Source organism: Dasypus novemcinctus, chromosome 4 (genome assembly GCF_030445035.2).
Source record: "Dasypus novemcinctus isolate mDasNov1 chromosome 4, mDasNov1.1.hap2, whole genome shotgun sequence".
Classification (NCBI taxonomy): Eukaryota; Metazoa; Chordata; class Mammalia; order Cingulata; family Dasypodidae; genus Dasypus; species Dasypus novemcinctus.
In genome coordinates, this window is record NC_080676.1 from 25,838,131 (window position 1) to 25,865,051 (window position 26,921).

The 26,921-nt window shown below is 36.3% G+C and overlaps 1 protein-coding gene across 1 annotated transcript; it reads right to left on the bottom strand.

Moving 5' to 3' along the window:
- Positions 1-1,759: 1,759 nt before the first annotated feature.
- Positions 1,760-25,527, bottom strand: SLC33A1 (solute carrier family 33 member 1). Its single transcript, XM_058295187.2, has 6 exons — positions 24,093-25,527; positions 12,696-12,886; positions 7,432-7,616; positions 7,057-7,174; positions 4,821-5,036; positions 1,760-3,653 (listed from the first exon to the last, which is right to left on the bottom strand). The coding sequence occupies exons 1-6, from the start codon at positions 24,868-24,870 to the stop codon at positions 3,486-3,488; spliced, it is 1,656 nt and encodes a 551-aa protein (XP_058151170.1). The 5' UTR covers positions 24,871-25,527; the 3' UTR covers positions 1,760-3,485.
- Between the last annotated feature and the right edge of the window lie 1,394 nt (positions 25,528-26,921).

A 26,921-nucleotide genomic window follows, 5' to 3' on the forward strand; every position in this document is an offset into this window, starting at 1 on the left:
CAGTAATGTACTATATATCACCTTCCTTTCTGTAACTAACATGGTCCTTATTAAATACATTAATCCTAGGTATAATGGAATTTTTAAAGCCTTATTTTCTTTTGCTAATACTAAGGTAAAATACATTTTGGAAATCTGCAAGGAACATTCCCAACAAGTTGGTTTTTTTTTTTTTTGAGCAGAGTCAGTGTTATATGGCTTTACTTATTCTTTCAATATGTGGAAAAATGATGCCAAAAAAGAAAAAAAGAAAATTAGTCATGTATTATATTAAATAATGATCTCAACCACTTAATACAAAACTGAAAATACTTTGTAAGGTTTCTGTTAGCAAGGCAAAATAAACTCTTACATTAAGTTGTTCATAGGGAAAAAAACCTTAACTGACTACAATAAACATAGGACTATACAACAGATACATGAAGCCTAATGTAAACAGTGGACTATATAGTTAACAGTACAATTATAAAAATGTTCATGAGTTGTAACAAATACACCACACTAATGCAAGGTGTTAATAATAGGGTGGTATATGGAAACTGTATTTTATGAATGATTTTTTTGTAAACCTAAAAATTCTATAATAAAAAAACTGAAAAAAATGATTAAGTTATGTCTTATGGAAAAATGGAAGCTAAGATTCAAACAAGTACTCTTATGCTATATGAAAACTTCAAAAACATAAGGATATCTAATCTGGTTCCTCTTCTGTCAACAATGTCTCCTCTGCTCTAATCTCTGAGATTCACATTCAGTTCTACAAACTACTTTTTATCACAGATTTTTCTTTTATATTGTTTTCAGGATGCTTTAAACAATTTCAAATATTATTTAAACTTTATGTTTATGATTCATAGTACAGTCCACAGTCAATAATTAGGACATGGTTCTTACTGTTTTGGATCACAGCACATCGAAGATTTTAACAAAAGCTCTCTCCATGGGGGGGGAAAAGTAAATATCTAGAGTTTTGCAATTAATTTAGGGGCTTCAGGGACCCACTGACAAGTTTAGGATAAAAACCCTTACAGTAAAGGGATGAAATCCAACAGCAATCTGTGGGTTTATTTTTCGAGTTAAATATTTTTAAAAATTCTAGAGAAATTCTAGCGAAATCTAAGGTGTTGAACAATTTTTTAATGACTTGTCAGACAAAATTAAAACATTTACAAAAGAGGAAGTTTTTGGTTTTAGTCTTTAGCTAAACTTTTAAGAAACTTTCAAACTCAGATGTTTATATATGTCTGCATTTGGAGATATTGACATAAAGAGGTATATGTTAATATCCAATGTCAGTCAGTAAATACATAATATGTTACCTTGAGGAATTCTTTTCCAAACTTAAGGGCAGAGTTTAATTTATAAGGACCAACCAATAAAGAAAAACACACACGAAAACAGGGTATTTTCTAGTACTATTGATTTACAGTGAACAGATTCTCAGATGCATACAGATCATTTTTAAGTTGCTATAAGCAACTGTGATCAACATATATACCAGTTGCATATAGACATTAACAAGTCATTTTTTGGCACGCATTATAAGCATGCACCCAAATAACTGAATGACAATTGAAAATAATTATTTGCTCATTTCTAGAGTAAATGCAATTAATGGCTTTCACTTTATAGTTAAAGGCTTAAAAAATGTTTTAAAACTTCAAGTTATTAAAGATTTTTGTAAACTTATCATATAACTATACTTGAACTATGCATAATTTGCAATTATATGATTGGGAAGAAATAAAATACAATTACGGCAATCTGAAATTCTTTAATTCAAAGGTTAAAAATTAAAACATTTCAAAACTGAGAGTTAAGTGGTTTATGCCCCCCTTTAGTCAAGTAAACATTATGGTTATAATACATGATAATGGACAACCCATGTGACAAAGTATTTTATAGTCTATGGTCTGGTGTGTTCTCCTTGCCTCGAGGATGAGCATTTTTCCAGGTGATTCTTTAGGATCTGACATTGATACCCAACACAGCTTTCCAATGGAAATGCATGAATTCTAGAGGCCACTGCCCCATCTTTCAGATGCTGAGTGTTATTTTCTCCCACCCATTTTTATCCTCTATTAGTTATAAAAAACCCCACTCTAAAATCCAACCTATGTTATAAAATTAACAAAATCAGTAGTTGGTATGTATTTTCCCACCCAGATAAAGTGAGTTAAACCCATAATCTGTTTTGTTCTCTAATTTTTGAAGAATTTAAATAGTCTCTAAAAAGTCAGAGTAATAAACAACATAAAGTATGCACAGAACCTCATCAATAGGTATATATAATATATTTGGGAATGCTTAAGTACCCAAAAGCTTAATTCTCCTGGGACAGCAATTCTCCACAGGAAATTAAGAGTTTACAAGCAGAATGTTGTGTTTTAATAAGTGGAAATACAGTACCTGATTTGGCATAAAGTGACTTGTGAGATCTTTTCTCACTAGTAAAGTGCTTAATTAAGAAACATTCTTCTACCACAAGATTTAATTTGTCAAAGGCACAAAATCTCTCTTTAAAGCATATATATTTTTTAAATTATGGTATTACTCATTAAAATTTTACTTAATAGGAAAGGTTTACTGTTCTTTTCTCTTGGTAATAAAAAATAACTACTTGAAGAATAACATTTCATTTTTATTTTCAAAACTTTGCCATGAACATACATACAACACTAAATGTGATCCCCTCACTAACTGTCTATGTGCCATTGAAGCACTTGTGACAAAAAACATATCATGGAAGTTTTAGGGTAATAATTAACAAGGAATCAAAATACCTTCCAAAATAGGGTGGCTGAGAGTAGAGGGGTAAGAATCAATAAATTAAAAATCATAGCTTTTACTTTATAAAAAATAGTTTGAATAATCTTCATATAAATCTTTAATGCTTACAAAAGCAGGAAATACATTTAAAATAGTCTTTAACACAGATTCATTCCTTACAGTGTAGTTATGGTTAAGAAAATAACTAAAATGACATTTCAATAGTCTACATTCTGGTCTCAGAGAATCCCATACAAAATTTACCCAATTTGCACTTTGAAATGGGATTTCTGACTGCTGACAGTCAGACTGGTTGTAGTTAGTACCTGAATATCAAGCTTTGTTCCAGTTAATACAGTCAACCAAAAATTAAATACAGCTCAATGATATCTATTGATAACAATAAATGACTGCATGGTTACCACTTCTAATGACTATTGCTTTGGTCAGTAAATTAAAAAGATGTGATTCAAATAACAAGCCCAGAAAAGTTGTTTCAGAACCAATTTTCTGACCTCAGGTAAACTTTAAATACATCAACAAGGCAAGGAAAAATATGATCAAATATACAGAGATGTCTCTATTTTTCAAACATTTGGCATTTTTATATTTCCTTGTTTAAAATAATATTATATATTACTGTGCACTGATTATCATAGCTCTCTCAATTAAACTAAACTACAGTTACCTTTCCAGAATGTCCAGTAGGGTATGCATTAATTGCTTCTTTTGCACTTCCATGAAGATGGTCCTTCATCCTGTAACTTTTTAAATTTTGGACCAAGAAAGAACCACCAACCAAATCCAATAAAAACACAAATAATGGACTCCACATAATAACCATCCAGTGCTGTAACACATGAGCCACCAAGTTTTTTGCAGAGCTGTAATAATAAAATAATAGTAAATACTCTACAATGTCAAAATTAAAGTATCCAGCAGTTAAAATACTTCTACTTTGTAATTTAAGTGATTAATCAACATATATTTTTGTTAAAATTTCAAAGGATAAAAGAGTTTATTTCACTTCAAATGGCAATACATGTTATTAATAAATCAAAATCTCTCTAATGTTTCCCGAAATTAAAAATAATTCTCAAAATTAAAAAAAAGAAAAAAATAATAATTCTCAGCCTTAATACTCATTTTCAAAATGCAGCTTTTCATATATAGAAATGTGAAGGAATTTCCAATTAATCTACTCTTGAAGTGGATGACTGTTACTTTGAAATAATTTAATAGCAAATTACCTATCATTCAGTTTCAGTCACAATTATTTTATGGATAACCAATAGAATTTCCCCTTTTCTATCATTATAAAACTTAGCTATTAACCATGCATTTATTCAGTAGGGCAATGATCCCCAAGGTGGCAAGAAAGATTGCCCCACTCTGAGAAGTACCTTCAACTAAGCTACTATTACTGATATGAATGTGTCCTAACCCTCAGTTATGATGAGAAAGGGAAAAAAAAAACAGATTTCTATACTACAAACTATGGGCAGGGAAGTGGACTTGGCCCAGTGGATAAGGCATCCGTCTACCACATGGGAGGTCCGCGGTTCAAACCCTGGGCCTCCTTGACCCATGTGGAGCTGGCCCATGCGTCGTGCTGATGCACGCAAGGAGTGCCATGCCACACAGGGGTGTCTCCCCATATAGGGGAGCCCCACATGCAAGGAGTGTGCCCCATAAGGAGAGCCGCCCAGCGCGAAAGAAAGTGCAGCCTGCCTAAGAATGGTGCCGCACGCACGGAGAGCTGACACAGCAAGGTGACACAACAAAAAGAAACACAGATTCCCAGTGTCGCTGATAAGAACAGAAGTGGTCACAGAGGAACATACAGCGAATGGACAGAGAAAGCAGACAACTCGGGGGGGGGGGGGGGGGAAGGGGAGAGAAATAAATTTAAAAAAATAAAATCTTAAAAAAAAAAAACTATGGGCAGATATGATTGTTTTTAAAAAAGTTAAAATCCTGTAACAAGCAAAATAAGGAAATTAGTATTTTTAATATTAGCTGCATGTTATTTAAAATTAAAACATATTTACCTCAACAGCATCAGGTGTCCGACAATTCTGGTTTGATGCTCCTACACATTCTTTCACTGTGAGGGGATCTACCAGCCAAAGAGCTACTGTAGAAGGCCAGTTTCCTCCCAGATTAGAAACGGTATTTAAAAGGGTCATATATGTTCCTCCAATAAGTGGATCACTGACCTTTGCATTGAAAGCCATTATAGAAACGTACATGCTGTAAAGTGTAACCTATAGGAAAAACATAAAACATCTTCAGTAGGATTAGACTTATTTCCTCTCCAAAGCTAAGGTCTAATTTAAGAAGGCTGATATGATAAACCTGAAAATTAATTTTCATGATTTTTATTGACCTCAATTCACCATTTACTGAGCACCTACTACAAGCCTGGCTTTAAGCCTAAGATTAGGGCCCTACAAAGACAAATACAACACAAACCTTACATGCCCTTGAAGAATTTACTCTAGGCTGGAATATAGGGAATAAATAATTATGATGAAATGCAGTAGGTATTGTAAATATAAGTGCATAGATCATGTTATTGGGCATAAAAATGAGAGATTAATTCTACCATAAACAGTGAGGGAAGGCTCAATAGAGAAAGTAAAAGATGAAGTAGTGTTGAAGGAGTATAGTAACAGGTAAAACCCCATACTTAAACTGTACCTAAATACATATATATATACATTTGCATTTATATATGTATTTATAGACATATAATATATGCAAGCACTAAAATATTCAAAGGAATATGAACACATATTTTTTCTTCTACAAATATAGAAGAAAAAATAACATTTCAAAATTTATATGACAAACTGATGGGAAAAACCTCAAGAGACAAAATGTGCTTAAGAGGCAAGATTCGACCTTTCATTTAAGAACATGGAAACAAACCAAGTTTCTAAAATCATATTCTTTTGAATACTGCTCCATAGATTGACAGAAAAAGGAGTTCCAAGGTCAAAAAACACTGAGAGACTCTAGGTTACACAAAGTTAAACAGGTTCATTTTACTATAGGTCTTATAAAAGCTTTTAAAACATAAACTCCTTGAGGGCAGGGATTATACTGTGATTTATTCACTATTTATTTTAATACATATAATGGTTACTGGCACAGAATAGGTGTTCATTTAATATTTGTTTAAGGAATGATTAAATGATAGTTAAAGAGAAGTTATATCATGCACCATTTCTCAATTTTACTCAGCCTTGTACCTTTTTTTCCTATAAAGCACCGGGTTGTCAAAGTTTCACTGACTACACTTCATAAAGTTCTCTAATGAAATCTAATGATTTTTTACTATTACATAATAATTTTCCTTTACTTATACAGTCAGTAGTGCACTGACTGAGCTGAAACACTTTTACTCATACTATGTGCCTAGCATTAACTCAGTGTGTACAAAGCAAACAAAAAATTATATTTGACACCCTGGGCTCAACGAATTTGCAAATACAAGAGTTAAACACCATCCACTATGGAATTCTCCTAAATGAGTTAACTGGATACTAAAAACACTTGAGATCATCTGGTAGCCATATTTTATGGTTTAATTAAATGCCAAGCGAGGAGTTGGTAAATATTACTTTCAAAGGGTTTAACCTAAATTCCACAGAAAAACCCAAAGTGACTTTGAAAGTCATTAACAATAAATGGCCTCTGCCATTTAACTTGAATCACGTGCCCCCTAAATAAAACCTCATTCTGCAACAGCAGCTTATGTGAGAAAAGAACAAAGTGGAGATTTCATTTAGAATTTACAAACATATTTCACAAAAAAAGTAAAAGCAGCTTAACAGTTTCCAAAATTATGAAAGAATAAGACATAACTTTAATACAAAATTTAAGTCAGAAACTTGGGACCTCCAGGCCAATAATTCATCATTATTTCTCAATAATTTCAGAAAGGAAAGATGTTGGGAATTGAGGAAAGAACAAACCTAAACCTAAGGATAGGCTGATGGATACTTAGGGTAAAATTACCCGGCTTTGGAATCAATTCTGAAATGTACCAAATATTTGTTGAAGGGAAAACAGGAATGAATAATGAACTTTTTCTCCCTGAATAGAATTCATTAATCAAAAGCCACAAGGTCTAAAGTTAACTCAAAAAAATTTCTGTAGTGTCAGATTCATGCTTAAGTCTTAAAATTTATTTTCACTATTTTAAAGCAACTGTAGAAAATTGTCCTCTTTATTTTACATAGAGAAGTTTACTTCCTGATAAAATCACAGAAAACTTACCTGATGTAATGCATAACTCAGCAGCACTATAATATAGTAATATATAGGGAATCCGCCTTGATGTTCAACTTTAGGAGTCCACCAAACCAGTAAGGCATATTCTAATCCAAGCAATAACCTACAGGAAAAAAAATTAAGTTGACCTACATTTAAAGTTTAAAACAAAACAAAACCTGTGTGCTTACTCTAAGACAGAACTAAGCCTATATCTAAAATTTGTTACAAGGTAAAAGGAAATTAAAGTGCATCTAAATGACATAGACGTCAAGAATGAATTTCAAGCCCTTTTCCATATATATTCACACTGAGATATTCGTGATACTGATGAATGTTTCTCATTTAATTTTTTTAGATTTAGTAAAGTTTTGTTTATACCTGTAGGGCATAGCTTTGTAAAATATGTTTAGTGGCTGAGGACCCGCAGTATACTTGCTAATAACCAGAGGCAGTATTATCTGCAAAGGAACCATTGGAACTGCCAACAAGGCTAAATGTTCTTTGGGCACTCCTTCTTCTACCAATTTCAGTCCTGTTACTGCATCTGCTGCTGAAAAACCAATCTGCAATATAAAAACAAAAAAATATTTTCATTTATGACTTAGGAAATATTTTCTTCCCACCATATGTAAATTCTTCAGGAACCTCAATTTCATTATTGACTCACAACAGTTTCAAGTATCATATCATGGCAGTGGACTTAGCCCAGTGATTAGGGCGTCTGTCTACCACATGGGAGGTCCGCGGTTCAAACCCCGGGCCTCCTTGACCCATGTGGAGCTGGCCCATGCGCAGCGCTAATGCACACAAGGAGTGCCCTGCCACGCAGGGGTGTCCCCCGTGTAGGGGAGCCCCATGCGCAAGGAGTGCGCCCCGTAAGGAGAGCCGCCTGCGTGAAAGAAAGTGCAGCCTGCCCAGAAATGGTGCCGCACACACAGAGAGCTGACACAAGATGACGCAACAAAAAGAGACACAGATTCCAGTGCTGCTGACAACAGAAGCAGACAAAGAAGACGCAGCAAATAGACACAGAGAACAGACAACTGGGGTGGAAGGGGGAATGGAAGAGAAATAAATAAATAAATAAATCTTTAAAAATATCATAAGATCTGGTATGAAATGCAAGTTATAGAAGGTACATTTTGCCCTATTGTCCACTAACAATATTTAGTGAAATCAACTAAAAGTCCAGCACTCTTCTGGACAGTAGACTACTCAAATTACAACTAAATTTCAAAAATAATTCTAAGGAAACATTACACATGAAGAATTGACTAAAATGGGGGAAGAAAGAGTATGGTTGGATTAATTCTTCAAAACAACAACAGATAAGAGTAAGGATACTAACAGTAGGGGGTAAAAATTTGAGGTGAAAGGAAATTTTTACATAGTCCCAAAATATCTTACCAATAGTTAGTTTTTAACTATAAAAGGCAAAACAGTAACTTTATAATTGATTCATCAAGTAAATAACAGATATGATACACAGAGATTACATGGCTCCTGATTCCCTAAATTCACAAAATTACTTCTCTGATATTCCTGCCAAATATGCATAACCTGAACCTAAACATAAAGAAATATTAGACAAACCCAAATTAAAGGTCATTCTACAGAACTGACCTGAATTCTTCAAAAATGTCAAGGTCATGAAGGGCAAAGAAAGATTCATGACAACTAAATGCAATGTGTGATCCTGGATTGGATCCCAGACTAGGAAAAATAAATTATAAAGGCTGTTATTGGGACAACTAGTAAAATAATGACATTAACTGTGATTAGGTAGTATTGTATCAATTTAAAATTTCCTGACTTTTATGACTGTGTTGTAGTCTTGTAAGAGAAAAATCTGTCAGCAGACTTGGCCCAGTGGTTAGGGCGTCCGTCTACCACATGGGAGGTTCAAACCCTGGGCCTCCTTGACCTGTGTGCAGCTGGCCCATGCGCAGTGCTGATGCGCGCAAGGAGTGCCGTGCCACGCAGGGGTGTCCCCCGCGTAGGGGAGCCCCACGTGCAAGGAGTGCGCCCTGTAAGGAGAGCCGTCCAGCGTGAAAGAAAGTGCAGCCTGCCCAGGAATGGTGCCGCACACATGGAGAGCTGACACAAGAAGACGACACAACAAAAAGAAACAGATTCCTGTGCCACTGACAACAACAGAAGTGGACAAAGAAGACAAAGAGAACAGACAACTGGGGTGGGGGAAAAGGGGAGAGAAATAAATAAATAAATCTTTTTAAAAAAAGGAGAAAAATCTTTTTTCTTAGGAAATACATATTTAAAATATTTAAGTATAAAGGAGCATATGTACAAATTGGTCTTAAACATTTCAGAATAAAAATGTGATAAAGAGCAAATCTATATAATAAAGAAAGTAGAGCTAAATGCTAACAATTAGGGAATTCTGATAAAGGATATATAGGAGTTCTTTCTACTAGTATTGTAACTTTTATATGTGTGAAACCATATTAAAAAAAATTTTTTAAAGCAAAGGATAAATATCCACTTTAATTTCTTAGAATGGAACCAAAGAGTAAATTTCTCCAAAAAAAATTAAAGGTCAAAGATATTCCACTTAAGTTCAGCAAAGATTTTCACTTATATTTCACACATTCTCTTTGTAAAAATTAGATATACAAACTGACTTCAACATTTACTCCATCTTAAAAATAGCATAATAGGAGGTATTTATAATACACACATTTAACAAAAAACATATCTAGAATATATAAAAAACTAAAATTCTACAAATTAAAAAAAAAGATAACTCTGGATATTCAAATGGTCAATAACCATATTAAAAGATGCTCAACTACTTTAGCCATCAGGGAAATGCAAATTATAACTACATTGAGATACTACTACACACCCACTAGAATGGCTAAAATTAAAAAAAAGACAATGCATACATTTCCAAGGATGTGAAACAACAAAAGTTCTCTTATAACTGCTGATGGTAGAACAAATTGTTACAATCACTTTGGAAAACTGGCAGCATATACTTAAAGTCATACATAAGCATTTTCCTATGACCCCACAATTCCACTTTATCAGAAAGGTACAGCTATGTTCACAAGTCACTTACAAGAATGTTCATGGAAGCACTATTCATAATTGCCCAAAACTAAAAATAACCTAAACATATGTTGGTACGATAAACTATGACACATTCATAACAATGGAAAATTACACAGCAACGAGTATGACAAAATCATTGCTATAAACAACAATATGGACAAACTGCACATAGATAATATCAAAAGAACACAAGAGCCAGACACAGCATACATTTATATAAAGGTCAAAAAACAGAAAAACTCATCTATAATGTTTAGTTAGAAGAGATGTTATTTTGGGAAAGGTTTACTTGGAACAGGAAACAAAACGATTCTGGAATTTAAATTGAGGCACCTCCTTGTACACTGTTGGGGATAGTATAAATTAGTACAACTTTGGGAAAAGCAATTCAGCAGTCATATTCACTAACTCACCAACTGCACATTTAAGAATCTATTGGGGGGAGGGAAAGGGAAGACCAGGCGTAAGATGGGGGCAATTTGGGGGACACTGGAATTGTCCTGCTTGACATTGCAGTAACAGATACAGGACATTATACACTTTGTCAAGACCTATAAAATTCCCTGGGGCAAAAAGGTAAATATTAATGTAAACTGTAGTCCATGGTTAGTAACAATGCTTCAATATGTATTCATCAATTGTAACAAATTTACCACACTAATGAAAGATGCTGTTAATAGGGGAAAGTGTGGGAGGGGGAAGGGTTGTGGTATATGGGAATCCCTTATATTTATGTAACATTTATGTAATAAAAAATTTCTTTAAAAATAAATATATATATATAAATACTAAAAAAAAAAAAGAATCTATTAGAAGGATATTGTCAGAACATCAAAGACTTACACAAAAAATTACACCTAGCTCATTCTTACAATTAAAAACAATAAGCAAATTAAACAACAGAAAAATCATTGAGTAAATTATTTACACATTATGAATATTATACAGCAAATAAAAAGCAAGATTTCACGGTAAGGTTTTTCTTGTTAGTTTTTTTTGTTTATTATTACTGAAATAATGACAATGCTCTACTGATTGAAGTGACGAATGCACAACTATGTAATTATACTAAATACCACTGGCTGTACACTTTGGATGAGTTGTATGCTTTATTAATATGAATCAATAAAATTGATTTGTTAAAAAAAGTTTGCTTTCAAATATTGTTTAATGATACAGAAATGTGTCTGAGATAAGGTCAAACAAGATAAAAATTTATGTACAATATGATCTAATTTCAGTTTTAAACTATACACACAAACACACACACATGTATATCTACATATATAGAAAAAAGGGAACTGGAAGGAAATATAAAAAAGGTTAATGGTTATCTCTAAGTGATATAGCTGGATAATATTCTTATTATATCCTTGAACATTATTTCCTAAGATTTCTTTCCCTATCGTTAGAAAGGAGGAAAAATCAGCTTAAAAATTAAAACAAGGCTATAATTTCTCTTCTGAGAATATCAAAAGATAGCTGTAAAGTGTTTTTGTGACAGGTTTAAATATAAAACTGGAAAATCCCACACTTTACTCTAGATTTTCGGAATATTCCAACAATAGCAACACTTTGCTATACGAAAATAAATGTACTTTTCTTAGTACGATGTCTTAAAAATGTTTTAGACCTAAAAAATTATGGCATCTTAATACAGAGCACCTGAAGAATAGAAAAATGACCAGTAATCACCATTTACCTTCTGTAATTTCTCTCTAGCATTTAAAACAATAAATCAATGGACTTTTAAAAAATTCCGCTCCCCTCCGCTCCCCTCCCACCCCCCGTTGTCTGCTCTCTGTGCCCATTCAATGTGTGTTCTTCTGTGTCCACTTGTATTCTTGTCAGCAGCACCAGGAATCTGTGTCTCTTTTTGTTGCGTCATCTTGCTGCGTCAGTTCTCCGTGTGTGTGGCGCCACTCCTGGGCAGGCTGCACTTTTTTCATGCTGGGCAGCTCTCCTTATGGGGCGCACTCCTTGCACTCGGGGTTCCCCTACGCGCGGGACACTCCTGCGTGGCACGGCATTCCTTGTGCACATCAGCACTACATGTGGGCCAGCTCATCACATGGGTCAGGAGGCCCGGGGTTTGAAATGCGGACCTCTCGTGTGGTAGGTAGACACCCTATCAGTTGAGCCAAATCCGCTTCCCTCAATGGAATTTTAAATAAGACTTAATACACATACACTTCCATATCATTGTAAATCACATATGAAGTAAATACTTTTACTACCCCTGACATTAAATATATAGTCATTATAGTAGTAGAGAGTACTATTTTTTTCAAGGCATTCATTTCTATTTCAAGCATTACAATCACTAAATAAAATCTTTTATTAGAAATATTTCGTAATGACAGAATTCTTCTCAAGATTACAAGACATTTAACTCACTTTGAAATTATATTTGATATCGTCACATCTTTTAAATGTTTAATAAACAGGAAGTATTGTTTCTTCAATGTTGAGTTGTAATGGTAGGAGAAAGAGACTTGTGGTATATAAAAAGGCAATGAAAGACATTGGTAATTATATAACAGAATGGTAAATTATGAACCTCTTACCTTTGCAGTTAGAATCAGAAGGCAAAATGTCAGAACTGCTGGCATTTTTATAATTGCAAAAAGCAACTTGTAAGTATCTGTAATCCCTTGTGTTTCTTCTTTCACTAGTGATAGTTCTTTGTTTTCTTTTTTCAGAAGGGCAACTAAAGTTGTCGTTATTAAAAATACAGTTCCCCAGAATAAAAGGAAGTCTGAAATTAAGAATGTTTTAAATCTATAATTACCTTTTGAAATGACATATTTTCATTGATCATCAGTAACTATGTATCTTTTCCTCAACTAAAATCTATTTTTTAAAAAAAATCAACATTTAGGTGTCTTATCATGGTCAAGGCACACCATCAAGAACACAGAATGAATAATACACAGTATGTAAACATACTTTACACCGACCCAAAACAGACAGTGATATTTAAGGAAAAAAAGAAAAGAAAAAGGATCACAGACATTTAGTGTACATTTGAGTTGAATGAAACAAGAGTCTATTGTTATCATTTTATTCTAGGATAGTGCCAAGGTTGAGATGTAATTTTCCTATACCATAAAATCCATCAGTTATACTTCTTAAGTACCTAGTCATATCAGCTCTTTATTAAACTATGACAAATAGCAAACAGATGATCATTTACATTGTTTTCTCACTTTTATATTTTGAACCTAATGTTTTCTATCTAAAAATTATAGAATTATAAAAGCTTCTTTTTAATGCTGTGATACAGAAGCAATCTCCTCATACCTGTAGGTGCGGAAAGGGAACACTTGAAGGATATGGTTTGGATTGTTTAAGTGAGAGTTAACTGGGCCATTAGCCATTACCTTGAACAAATTAAGTGAAGAGAATAAAGAACGGACTTTAAGATTCTGCTTAACAGCTAAAAATAATAGAGGCATTTTGAGTACGTACCAGTGGCCATAAATATATAAGCATTTTACATATATCAACTACTTTATGATAACCCAATATATCAGGTTATTACTAGCCCCAATTTACAGATGAAGAAACCAAGGCTTTGAGGTAACATTGCTCAAAGTAGGATTCTAAGTCAGTAGTGAAACTGTGATTTGACTCCTTATACAATTAATTTCAAAACCTGAATCCTCTTAACTATCCTGAGAATTACATCTCATTTTGTTGCTACAAAATTTACTGGACAACCCTATCTCAGATTCTTCATCTATAAAATAAGAGGACTTGGCTAGACAGTCCCAAAGGTACTTTTTAACTCTAACATTCTAGAAACTCAGCTTTATGTGTATATTTTTTTATTTTATTGCTCAGGTAGCACAGCTGTTCATTGATACTAGACATCTCTTTTCAAAACCAATTAGAGCATTCTTCAGGGTTTTCCCTTTGGTATCAGTCTTGCTCCTGCTACTGTGCTAGCTGAAGTTGATTGCTACAGCTTGAACCTTATTGTAGTAGTTTGATATTATTTACGAATTCCAAAAAAAATAGGTTTGTAAACTGGTCTGTTCCTCTGGGTGTGATCCCCTCTGACTGTATTAGATTCAGCTGAGACATCTAATTATGTTAAGATTAGGGCTTTGATTCGACCATGCCAGGAGGGTATAATTAAGTCCCCATTCCTTGGTATATAAACTGACACTCAAGAAGATACACAGAAGATATATGAGAAAAGAGAAAGCTCCATAGATGCCAGAGGAGCATAGATGTCATGACATGGAAAGGAGACAACTTTGATCCTACAGCCCTGGAAACAGAGCCGAACCATTTGCCTGATAGTTTGCAGCTGAAGAGAAGGGAGCAGCTGAGCCACAGACTATAGCTGAGATCAGAAGTAGCTTAGCCCATGAAGCCTTAAAAGAAAAAGGAAAACAGCACCCACCATCTTGCCTCAGCACGTGGCAACTGACTTGGGTCTTGTAACTGTAAGCTTTTACCCCAAATAAGTACCCTTTATAAAAGCCAACTGATTTCTGGTACTTTGCATCAGCACCTCTCTGGCTGACTAATATACTCATTTATGATGGAGACACACAGCATTATGTGTTTATTCCAATTTCCCTTGTATAGATATCAATTTCACCTTACCATTTCTTTCAGGTTATCTAATTTGATTTCATAATAATCATGTGCAATAGGCAGAGCAGGCATGATTAATGGGTGGAGATGAGGAAAAGAAGCTCAAAATACTTAAATCTTGGTCAAAGGTCAAATTATTAAGAGGCAAAACCTAAACCTAAATAGTCTGAATTTTTAAAATATTTTATTTATTTATTTTTTTAAAGATCTATGTTATTTATCTCCCCCTCCCCCCCCCCCCGGTTGTCTGTTCTCTGTGTCCATTTGCCACATGTTCATCTGCATCCACTTGCATTATCTGGCGGCACTGGGAAATTGCATCTCTTTTTTGTTGCATCATCTTGCTGCATCAGCGGTCTGTGTACGGGGCACCACTCCTAGGCGGACTGCTTCTTTCTTGCGGGGCACACTCCTTGCACATGGGGCACCCTATGCGGGGGTGTCCCTGTGTGGCACGGCACTCCTTGTGCGCGGCAGCACTGTGCATGGGCCAGCTTACCACATGGGTAAGAGGTTGTGGGGATCGAACCCTGGACCCCCTATCTAGTAGGCAGACACTCTATCATTTGAGCCATATCCGCTTCCCTAAATAGTCTGAATTTAAGTCTCATAACTCTTTTCATTATTTCACATTGACTACGTAAAGATTAAACAAACAAAAAACAAGCCAATAAACCAACATAGGCATAAAAATTAATACTGAAATAAGAATCTATTATAATGGTATAACTGTTTAGTACCTGTTTTGAATTTTCTCTACAAGCTTAACCAAAAACAAGGCTTCTATTTAAATTATGCTAACTAAAGAAGCTAAAATGCTTTCAATATATATGGAAAATTGTATTCTGGGATGAACACTTTTCACCACTATGGAAAATTTTTAATTAATTTTAGTTAAAGGAGAAACATGAAGCATTCTTCAATGCAAAGAATTAAACATCAAATAACACCATAACATATATTTCTAAATTATGTTATTTGATTAAACATCAAATAACACCATAACATATATTTCTAAATTATGTTCACACAGTATACCTTGGAATCTGGTTTATAAGATATGAATAACAATTTAAGACTATTATGAGAGGCTAATATCAATTATTTTTACATTCTTAATTTCTTTACCTCTAAAATACTACAGTTAGGACTTTTTTTTACAGAATTTTATCTATAATATTATTCTCATTGATAAAGTTTTTGGTCATCATTTGGTTTAACTCAGCAAAGAATATTGAAAAAAGAATGTATTACTTTTTTTTTCCTTTTTTCTGAAAGATTTATTTTATTTATCCCCTCCCCGCCTTGCTGCCTGCCCTGTCTGTCTGCTCTCTGTGTACATTCACTGTGCGTTCTTCTGTGTCTGCTTGTTTTCTCGTCTCATCTTTCTCTTTAGGAGGCACTGGGAATCGATCCCAGGACCCCCAACATGGGAGAGAGGCACCCAATTGCTTGAGCCACCTCAGCTCCCTGGTTTGTCACGTCTCTTATTGTTTGTCCTCTCTCTTTTTTGTTGCGTCACCTTTTGCATTAGTTAGCAGCATGGGCCAGCTATCCACGGCACAGGCCAGCTTTGCCTTTACCAGGAGCCCTAGGAATCTAACCCAGGACCCTCCACATAGTAGATGGGAGCCGAATCGCTTGACTCACATCCGCTTCTCGGTATTACTTTCACCATCACTTCACAGTCACCAGGAGTTTCAATTAACAGTCACTATAAACATGTTATGTGAAAAATAAAATTCTTTCAGTTACATATCAATTTCTCTAAACAAAAGATTTTTCAGTTTGTTTCATATGTCCTCCCAACTAAAATTAACAAATATTTCATTTAGAATTTAAATTCCTACCAATACCAAGTGAAAAAATAAGAACAAGTTAAACAGGTTTCAGCTGGATTCTAATGACTGCTTGCAGTAAGATTATTTCTAATTTCTTTGTACTATGAGGATAAAATAATAGGACACATGAGAGATGAAAGTAGTGACAATGAGTCATTCAGAGTCCTAATTCAAAGGCTTTCCAAAGAGAGTAATGGACAGGAGAATGAAAGCCAATAACTCAGGAAGAAAGCCTTAGCTACTGACAGGACATATATTAAAAGTTTTTATAAAGGCAATTGCCATAAATACTAACCACTACACCTCTGGTTGTTGTTTATTAATATTGTTTTGATGCTAAGGAACATCCATAGTATGATATAGGAACCATGGTAAAGCCACATTGCCAAACATAATCTAAATCTTCCGTTATTAATATTTTGATTAATTTTGATTCATGTATTGATATTATCAGCAAAAGCATTATGATGGCTAAATGGGTAATCAAGATCTCAAAGCTGATATTCAAGTTTCATAAACATGAGCTTTTGAACAAAGGTCTAAAAGACTTAATAAAAATTTTGAAGTGGCTTATCTTGTCTAGAGCTCCCATTAATGGCATATAACAATTCAACAGTAACTTAAGGAGGATATGGGAGCCAATGTAGCTCAGGGGCTGAGAGCCAGCCTTCCACATATGAGGTTAAAGGTTTAAACCCTGGACCCAGTACCTCAGGAAAAAAAAAAAAAAAAGGATATAATACCATCTGAGTACCTATTAAATCATAGAATATCTCATTGAAATCTCAAAATCACTTTCCAAGATAGGCATTATTACTGCTACTTTATACACAATGAAACATGATCACAAGCCAGAAAGTACCTAGAGGTGGGATTCAAATTCAAATCTTATTCTAAAGTTTGAACGTTTCCCATTATACTACCTAAATACTTAGATACATCTACAGCAAGAAGACTCTCCTATCAATCAGCCATTCCTAAGAAAAAAAGAATCTTAGCTACAATTTGGAACACAGATACTGGTCTGGAACATAAGATACTTGACCATACTTCATTAAACTGGTTACTTGGATCCATCCTCCCCATCTACTCATGTAGTATGCCAAAGAAGGATATGTAAACCCACAGAATAAAAACTATGGTGCATCTTTCTAAACATTTCAAATTACTCAGTAATTTATAGGAAAACATTTACTGAGCCCAGGGCACAAGATTGAGCCCGAGAGGCCGGTGGATTCAGTGCTCCCATCTTATGCTAACTGAATGGACAGAAGTGAACCATTCCTTTTAAAATTTTTTAAAAATTTGTTCTGGCAAGATACAAATTTATCTTAATTAAATCCACATAATATATCTCCACTCTGATGCTATGACAGGAGGTTCTTGCATTCAATTTTTATACAATCTATACCCTGACACCCCTATCTTTTGTAAGCTAAATTCAGACTTTTGTAAAATAGATGACAAAGAACATTCTACAGTTTAGAATCTAAACTCTCACATTAAGATGCAGGGTATAAGCTACTAGTTGCATTTCAGCAGCTTCATCCTCTTCATATGGTTGGTAGTATTTATGTAATTACTTCAATATTTTATTACAATTCATATTATGTTATAAAAATTAATGAACTATGTAACTATCAGGATGACTAAAATGAACACAAGAGTGAGAACACCAAATGATGGCAGGGATGCAGAGAAACTGCATATATAAAATGATATAGCCACTTTGGGAACATAATTACAAAGATGGAGAATAGATTAGTGGTTGCCAGGGGTTAGGGATAGAGAAAAGAGGAAGGATTTGGCTATAAAGGGGTAACATAAAGAAGTGTGGTGGTATAACAGATGAGAATCTTAACTGTGGTGGGTGGTTGCAACAATACACATTTGATGGAACTGCATAGAGCTACACACACAAATACACACATACTGGCAAATAAGTACATGTTTAGTAAAATCTGAATAAGCTCTATGGATTTTTCCAATGTTAATTTCTGGTGTTATTTAATATGTTAACATTGGGAGCACATGGGACTTACCTGTACATTCCTTTGCAACCTCCTGTGAGTCACTAATTATTTAAAAATAAAAAACTAAAAAAAAAATTTGAGAAGTTTAAAAAATGAAAAAGTGCTAAGACTGCACTAGGAATAAAAAAATACAGGTTTCAAATATAAGAAAATAAAAAAATATTAAAGTATTTATGCACCCATTCTTTAGGTTTAATTGATGACCACTGGACTTCAACCAATGGAAATGGAGTGTTTAATTGTGACAGGAAAAAATGAAATTAAAGTATATAAAATTCAAGATTAATCCATAATTATTTCTAAAAGATTGGGTAAAATAAGGGATTTTAAATTCTTCATTTTTAATTCTATAGGAACAGAATATCCCTTTGTATTAGGCAAGTCTATTTTGCTTCCTCACTAGTCTTCAGTAACACACTATAAATGAAAGGAGACTGTAATTAGTGAAGCTTTATGATTCTCTCATTAATAGATTTACATAATAAAGGTTAATTCAAGGGGCTTCTAAATAAATCTCAACAAAATGAGAAGTGTAATTTAGAATAAAAAATATGCCAAATAAAATCAAATAATTTTTATGTTTTCAGTGTATTTTGTAAAATTAACTTTTCCACACAAAAGCACTTTAATAGTTCTTTTCTAGGCAAAGAATGCACACAGTACCATTTCTCTTTTGCTTTGTTTTTAAAAAAAATTTTTTGAGGTATGGCCCTCCAGTTTTTAAACCTAATTCCCCCTGTATCTACTAGTCCCAGTATTCCCCTACTTACCTCACTTTACTATGAGGGCCCCAATATTTTAAAATAATTTTAAAATAAAATAATTTATTTGCTCCATTTGTCTCTCTCAATATATAACATCTACCAGATTTATGAACTTGTTTAATTCAAGGCAAAAAGGGAGCTAAACTCAAGGATTTTATTTCTTTTTTTTTTTAAAGATTTATTTTTTATTTCTTTCCCCTTCCCCCACCCCCCACCCCCAGTTGTCTGCTCTCTGTGTCCATTTGCTGTGTGTTCTTCTGTGTCCACTTGTATTCTTGTCAGCAGCACTGGGATTCTGTCTCTTTTTGTTGCATCACCTTGCTGCCTCAGCTGTGTGTATGTGTGGTGCCACTCCTGGTCAGGCTGCACTTTTTTTTTGCACTGGGCGGCTCTTACGGGGTGCACTCCTTGTGTGTGGGGCTCCCCACACGGGGGACACCCCTGCATGCCATGACACTCCTTGTGCGCATCAGCACTGCGCATGAGCCAGCTCACCACATGGGTCAGGAGGCCCTGGCTTTGAACCCTGGACCACCCATGTGGTAGGCAGATGCTCTAACAGCTGAGCCAAATCTGCTTCGAGAGAATTTTATTTCATAAACTTGTTTTTGTTTTTGAGGTACCAGGGCTATGGATGGAATCAGGACCTCATATGTGAGAAGCTGATGCTTAACCACTGAGCCACATCAGCTCCCCTGAGTTGTTTTTTAATTTTTTGCTTGTTATTTGTTTTTAGGAGGCACTGAGAATTGAACCTGGGACCTCCCATGTGGGAAGCAGGTGCTCAACTGCTTGAGCAATATCCACTCCCCCGGAGGTTAGATTTTAAGGCAAGGGGTTTAGTATTGTTTTTTAATTTTTATAAATTTTACTTCAATTTAAACTATTATAAAACAAAACTGAATTTTTTTCTTAAATTCTAAAACATGTATAGATTTTATATCCCTATCATCATATTGAGGATATAAAACAGTTCTATTACTCCTCAAACTTGTGCTATCCACCCATAACCCCTAGCAACTATTGCTCTTCTCTCCATCCCTAAAAAGAGTTTTGACTTTCTGTGAATGCAGGGTAATGTTTTTCAGCCTAGATAGAGGTGCTATTAAGATGCCCATACAAGAAAAACTGATCTATCTAGAAATGGGTCACTGAGCCCGGCCCAAATTCTGAAAACAATTTCTAGCCATCTAAAAAAATGTTAATAAGTACTGCTTCTAAAATCAAGACAAAGAAATCTGTCTTAAGGATTAATTAATGGTCCCATACTCTTTCTAGTTCAAAGCATGAAAGTCTAACTAAATACTGTTTTCACTATGATCACAAATTTTATTAACTTCATAGCTATAGCATTAGTCTATTCCAAGCAACATTTCCTTTTTCTCTGTATGTCTAACTATATACAAACTGATTTATATGCTCTGTTATCTTTAGCACTCTTCTCTAGTATCAGGTTATCATGTACCCTTTCCTGGCCCCCAGTAAGCCTGCTCCCTATTCCAGTGGTTTCTTCTAGTCATTATTGGTACCACTGATTCCAGAGGATAGGTACTTAACTAGCAAGCTGGATCTGGCCCATAGAGGTATTTTACGAGCCTACTGTGCTTTTAAAATTAGGAAATAAACAAAAAAGGAATTTCTAGCTTCTCTTGAATACACAAAAGATCTAGCAATCCTGAGTACCTACTGCCACAAGGTAATAATTTACTGGAGTACAAGCTCTCTGCCTTTACCTTCTCAGGTCATCACTGTCCCTCCATTTTTTACAGTCTTGCACCCACCCACTTGACTCATTAACATTATCCATCTACCTCCTTCTCCATAGACCAAAAGTTCCCTGAAGCAGAACAGGTGTTGTTCATATATTTTAACTACTAACACATGGTTAATACCACATAGGTACTCAATACTGAGTAAATGAATGACATGAATCACGTTAAAACAACAACAAAAAACTTTAGTCTATCACTTCTGGGCACCAGGCATCTGGAAGTAGGCTGGTAATTTTTTGTATTTTAGATGTCAGCAATCAGTGCTCCTTTGGTCTTGTAGAAAAGCCCAATGAGCACGTATTACATTTAGGTCTCAAGATTGTCCGTTCTTGAGGTTTTTCCAAGTTTCCCACCAACCGCAGGAAAAACACCAGATAAGGAATTGGGAAACCTAAGTTGTACATATATCTCTAACTAGCCAAATGACCTCAATTTTCTCATCTATAAGAAAGAAGAAATTAAAAGATTTATCATCTTTTTAAGCCATAAATCTTTATGTTCTAATCTCTATGTCCTTGGGTTACTTTCATCACTTCTTGCAGTTTGAAAGACTGTCTCTTTGCTACTAAAGATCTTTAAAAAACGAAGAGGGTAAGAAGAAAACAGGTTACTTCTGAGTTCTGATCCCAGAAGGTACCAAAAAGTCAACTTCACATAATCATGTTTTTGTATCTAAGGACTTCTATTCTTACCCTATCTTTCCTCATAAATTATTGCTTCCCAGATTAAAAAAATAGTTTTCTCAATATAGCCCACCTCCATCTGTCTATAAAACTCAAAACAAAGTACAATCATAGAACATATTTTAGAATGTTTAAAAGTAATCATGCCTTTTAATATTCTAATTTCCCAAACATCTGCCTCAGTTCTTCTTTTTTTAACCTAAGGAATGGTATTTCCTTCATATGATTCTTTCTGTGCTCTTTAAATTCCTGAAAAACACTGGTTTTTCTTAATTATACTAAGTTCCAGACAGTACAAGGCTATAAATATGATATGTGCAATCACAAAAAAGAGAATGGAAATGTGGGAACACTTCAACTCTTAACTTAGTAAAAATGTGAATTGAATACAGCAGTCCAGTCCAGATATAAAAAGTAAAATTTAAAAGTAAGTCATTTGTACAATCTAATAGAGAACAAAGTTCAAATTCCACAGAACAAACAGCTATTCAAAATAACAAATCAGTCAAAACAAATTTCCTGTTTGTTTTGATCCTACTACTCGAGGACAGTTGTGGCTAAGAATGGAAATTATTATAATAGCTCCTGTACTCATAATGCCATTCTCTAGAATGATGTTTTATCAGTCACTCTTATATTTATTATACTTATGAGTAAGCTCTCAGTTAGTACTTTAGTTTTCATGGCATTTTAAATCTTGATTTCTCTGAGACTTTCCTATGATAGGCAATACATCATTACCTCTAATCAGTCTTCCTTGGTGATGACAGCCCCACTACAAAAGAAAAAATAGACATATAAAAAGCAACAAGGTCCCAATAAGATGCACTCACAAAGTACGTATAGGCAGAATTATCCATAAAGCAGGATTTGTACCCTAGAACTCTCAGAGACAAAGCAATCTAGGTGCCAAGCAATAATAGCTTCTCAACCATTTCTGGCCTCAGAATCAACTGAGAAAATAGTATAACTATTTCATTAGTAGTAGTGGCTCACTAACAGTGGAGGAGGAGGAAAGGGGGCCCTTTTTATGCTGTAGGAATATGTGCATGCATAAGATTCCTGGAGATAGGTAGCACAGTTGTGAATCCCTCCTCCACCCAGAAATAAAACCCTTAAACTTCCTTCACAAACATATACCCGTGACATTCACCGTTAGGACTTTCACCGTTAGGAATCCCCAAGCTGGTACTAGGAAACTGAAAGGAAGTTTAGCTCTGTTTAAATTTCAACACAGAACCACCCAAAATCATCCTTACTAACATAATTAAGAATTCTACTCTATCCCTGATATTGGTCATTTTACCTGTTTCCTAGGAAAGTTGCAGAGGATAAAAGGGCCCTCAGAACACTTTACAGGGACATGTTTTACTTATGCAGAGAAAAGGGAAATTTTGTAGAATTTATATTCAATTTCTTATTGGATAAACTTCTTCCCATGTCAATTAAAGAAAACTTTATTAATTTGGTTGCCGACTTTTGGCACTGTTTCCCAAATGGAGTTTGTTTCAGGCACTCTGATCATTGTAGGCACTGTCCTGTACCTTCCTGTACTGTCCTGCCTCAGTGCATTTTCACAGTGCATGTCCTGCTTTCTTGAATGCCATTTCTCCACCTCTAGGAATCTTATCATTCAACAAGGTCAGTCAAATGTTACCTGTAATGGGATGCCTGACTCCCACAATTACTGGATGTTCATTTCCTTGATTCCTTGAGGACAAGACTGCCTTATTCACAGGAGGCTCCTAGAATGCTGCCATTTAGCTGACTCAATAATGTCTGAATCAATGAACCCTGTTCCACTCACCAGAAGGCTAGATGAGGACTCGGGATAAGACCAGAGCTAGAAATGGACCAGAAAGCATGGGGCTAGAATTCTCAAACTAGCAAAAAAACAAAAGGAAAAATGTCAACCATAGAAGCCAGGCTTGGTTCTCTTTACACAAGCATCTGCCTATCTGGCAAGAATCGATGGATCCCAAGATTCTCAAGTTTTGTTTTCTATTACACATCAATGTTATGTGATGGGTTGTCTCTCTCTGTTCAGTGCAAGAATCAATTACTATTCCTTCAATGCAGTTATTCTGGCTTTACTAATACTTGACAGAAGCCCGCTTAACCAGAACCGAATACCTACTTCGGATCTTTTCCATTAAAGGATCTACAGCAAAAGTTTCCCTTCGACATCACACACTGTCAAAAAGATTCATAAACGTAAAACAAATCTCACAGCATAGTACTTTAGCTGATAATACATTACCTGAAAGAGTAACAATCCCCCTGGGCTGAGGCTGGAATCGCAAATATTTGTTACAAAAGTCGGCAGATTCAAGGGCCAAAAACAAAACATTGCCCAAAAAGTAGCCCGCTGTTTGGCCCACCGAATTGCAAGTAGAAGCATAACCCACGTTCTCCCGAGATAACATAGTTAACGCCCAACCATCCACGGCAACGTCCTGAGTGGCCGCGAGGAATTCAAACAAAAAGAAGGTCACAGTGAGAGCAACCACATCGGGGGTCGTGCCGTCGGCATTTCCGAGCAAACGGTCCACCTGAGTGGATAAATAGATCATGAAGAACCCCAGTATATACTGTGTGGGAACAAGCCAAGACTTGCGACGACCGAAGTTCTTGAAGTAAACGGCATCAACCAAAGGGGCCCAGAGCAATTTGAGACTAAAGGGCCAAAAGACAAAACTGAAGAACGCTTGGTCTGTATAGCTAACATTTTTGCTTTGCAAAATGAGTGGGATGCTTCCCGCAAGGCCCAGTGGAATGCCCTGAAGCACATAAAGAAAAAGCAGCAACAAAATGCTGCTTAGTTCGGCCCGGCAGCTCCGTGGGGCTTTTGAGATGTCACTAGTGCCAGTATCCCGCAGAAAAGCTTCTCGGTCCCCTTCTCCGCCCAGCGAGTCCGGATGACTATTGTCATCCCAGCCGTCTGGCGGCAGGGGGGCGCTTTTCATATCCACAGTGTGATTAAAACTCCCTGGCCGCCGTTGCCGGCTGCTGTCCTTGTGGGAGATGGTGGGTGACATATCTGAGACGATGCAGAGTCCCGTCTGTGGGGGGCCAAGGCTGAGCGTTTTGGATCCGTGTGGTCCCAGGTCCAAGCTGTCGCTGTGGACCAGGGCCTCGATGGCTCAGGGAGGGGGGCAAGGCGCGAGGAGATAAGGGAAGTTCTTATTGCGGCCCCGAGTGCTGAAGCCGGGAGCCAGTCCCCTGGCGGGAGGCCCAGGCGATGCCCAGATAGGTGCCCCGTGGAGCGGCGTCAAGGAGCCTGAAGGAGCTCCCCGGGCGGCCGCGCCGGGCTCGGGTCTGGAGGAGGGGGCCGTGGTGCCGCGGTGGAAACGGGCCCCTAACTGCGGCAGGACCGAGCGTCCAGTCTCCCCACCCACCTCCAGCTCTCGCCACCACGGATCCGGCAGCGAGCACTGTCTCCAGAGTTCTCCAGAGGAACCAGATAACTTCCTGCCTCCTGTTTCAGGAAGCGGTACGCTTCCCAAATAAGTCCCTTCCCCGCCTCCAGAGCAAACCAGTCAAAACGCGCTACTGTGGCCGACTTTGGAAAAAACGCTTTGTAGGAACTCCCAACCTGGGTGGCCGAGATCTCGGGGGAGGATTAACGCTGAAGCACCGTTGGGCGGGGCGCAGGGCCCCGCGACCTCTGTTTCTGTAAGCGCAAGCGTTTGCCTGGAAAGCGTGGGCTTAGGTCATTGGCTGCACCCTGCCACGGGACTGCGGTTGGAGCGAGGCATGCGCTCGTGTGTGGCTAATGCTCACGTGGGGCATCTGAAGTGGAAGTAGCCATACGAGTCTTGTTCGTCTGCTCAGGAGGGGTGTTGCGCTGCTTGGTGGACCCGGACAGAAACTGTGGAGAAGGATTAAGGTTTACCAGGTGTCCATATCAGGAGGCAGGGACACCGTGTGCCCCCAAAAGGGCGGTAAAAATCTGACTAAATGGAGCTTACTGTCCTTATGTTACTGGGTTTTATCTAGGTTCTTGGCTATGTTGCAGAAATGAATCTCAAGAGCAGGCTGGGTGAGTTAGGTCAGTAATTTATTCAGATTGGGATGGAAGAGAAATGGGGAAAAAAAAAACAGTGCAGGGGTCCCAGGTAGAGAGGAAGGGGGTGAAAAGGGATAAAGATGGCTGATTTATAAGCTACAATTCCCCATTTATAGATTATAAATCCCCAGGTTTACTTGCATGGCCATGTGGCAGGGGAAAAATGGCATGAGCAGTGCACAAAGGGCAAGAACAGGTCCAGAGGCAAGAGAGCAAGGCGAGAGTGTACTTAGGCCTGGCAGTTTGACTTATAAACTATTAATTATTCCACCCCCTTGCTAATGACAGGGGAGGGGTTCTAGCTGTTTGCTGTTTTGATTACCCCACCCATCAATCCCCTAGTGAGGACCCAATGATAAAGTCCTTGGGAAATATCTGGGCTTTTTCTTTCTCCCAGAAGAAGTCCTTGTTCTGGATAGCAGAATCTTGGCGGTGGGGGTCTTTGAGCAGTCATCTTGAGGGTTACTGATGTCCACGTGGACTCTGCCAGGTTCCAGATCTGTCTACTCCCTATTTTACTAGCCAGCTTCATTTACATGCTATGGAATGAATGAAACTGCTTGAAAGCTCCATTTTTCCAGTGTGGTAGAAGTGTAGAGACATTGTGGTTTATGTAACTAACTTTATGTTGGGTGGATTGGATGAATTATAAGACACATCTGTTTTTGTCCTTGCATCTTCGTTTGTGCATTTTTAAGTAGGTTTCCTAAGACTCTTTGCAAGGTATTGCAAGGCTTGGAGGCAGAGATACCAGGAAATCAGATTTGATATTTCAGTGATGTCCAAGAGACAGGTTTTCCAAGATTTGTGTTGAATTTCAGATTGTGCCGTTTTGAAACATCACTGCTATTTCTAAAATGCTGTAGTAATAATAATACGTTTTTATCTCTATATTTTAAAAAATAATTTAGATTTTGTCTTTGTTGGAGAAAAACAGCACTCACTGGGACACAGAGACTGATGTGACCACAGGCAGAAAATTTATTGAGAAGCTCTTCCAATGGAGGGAGTCTGAAGAAC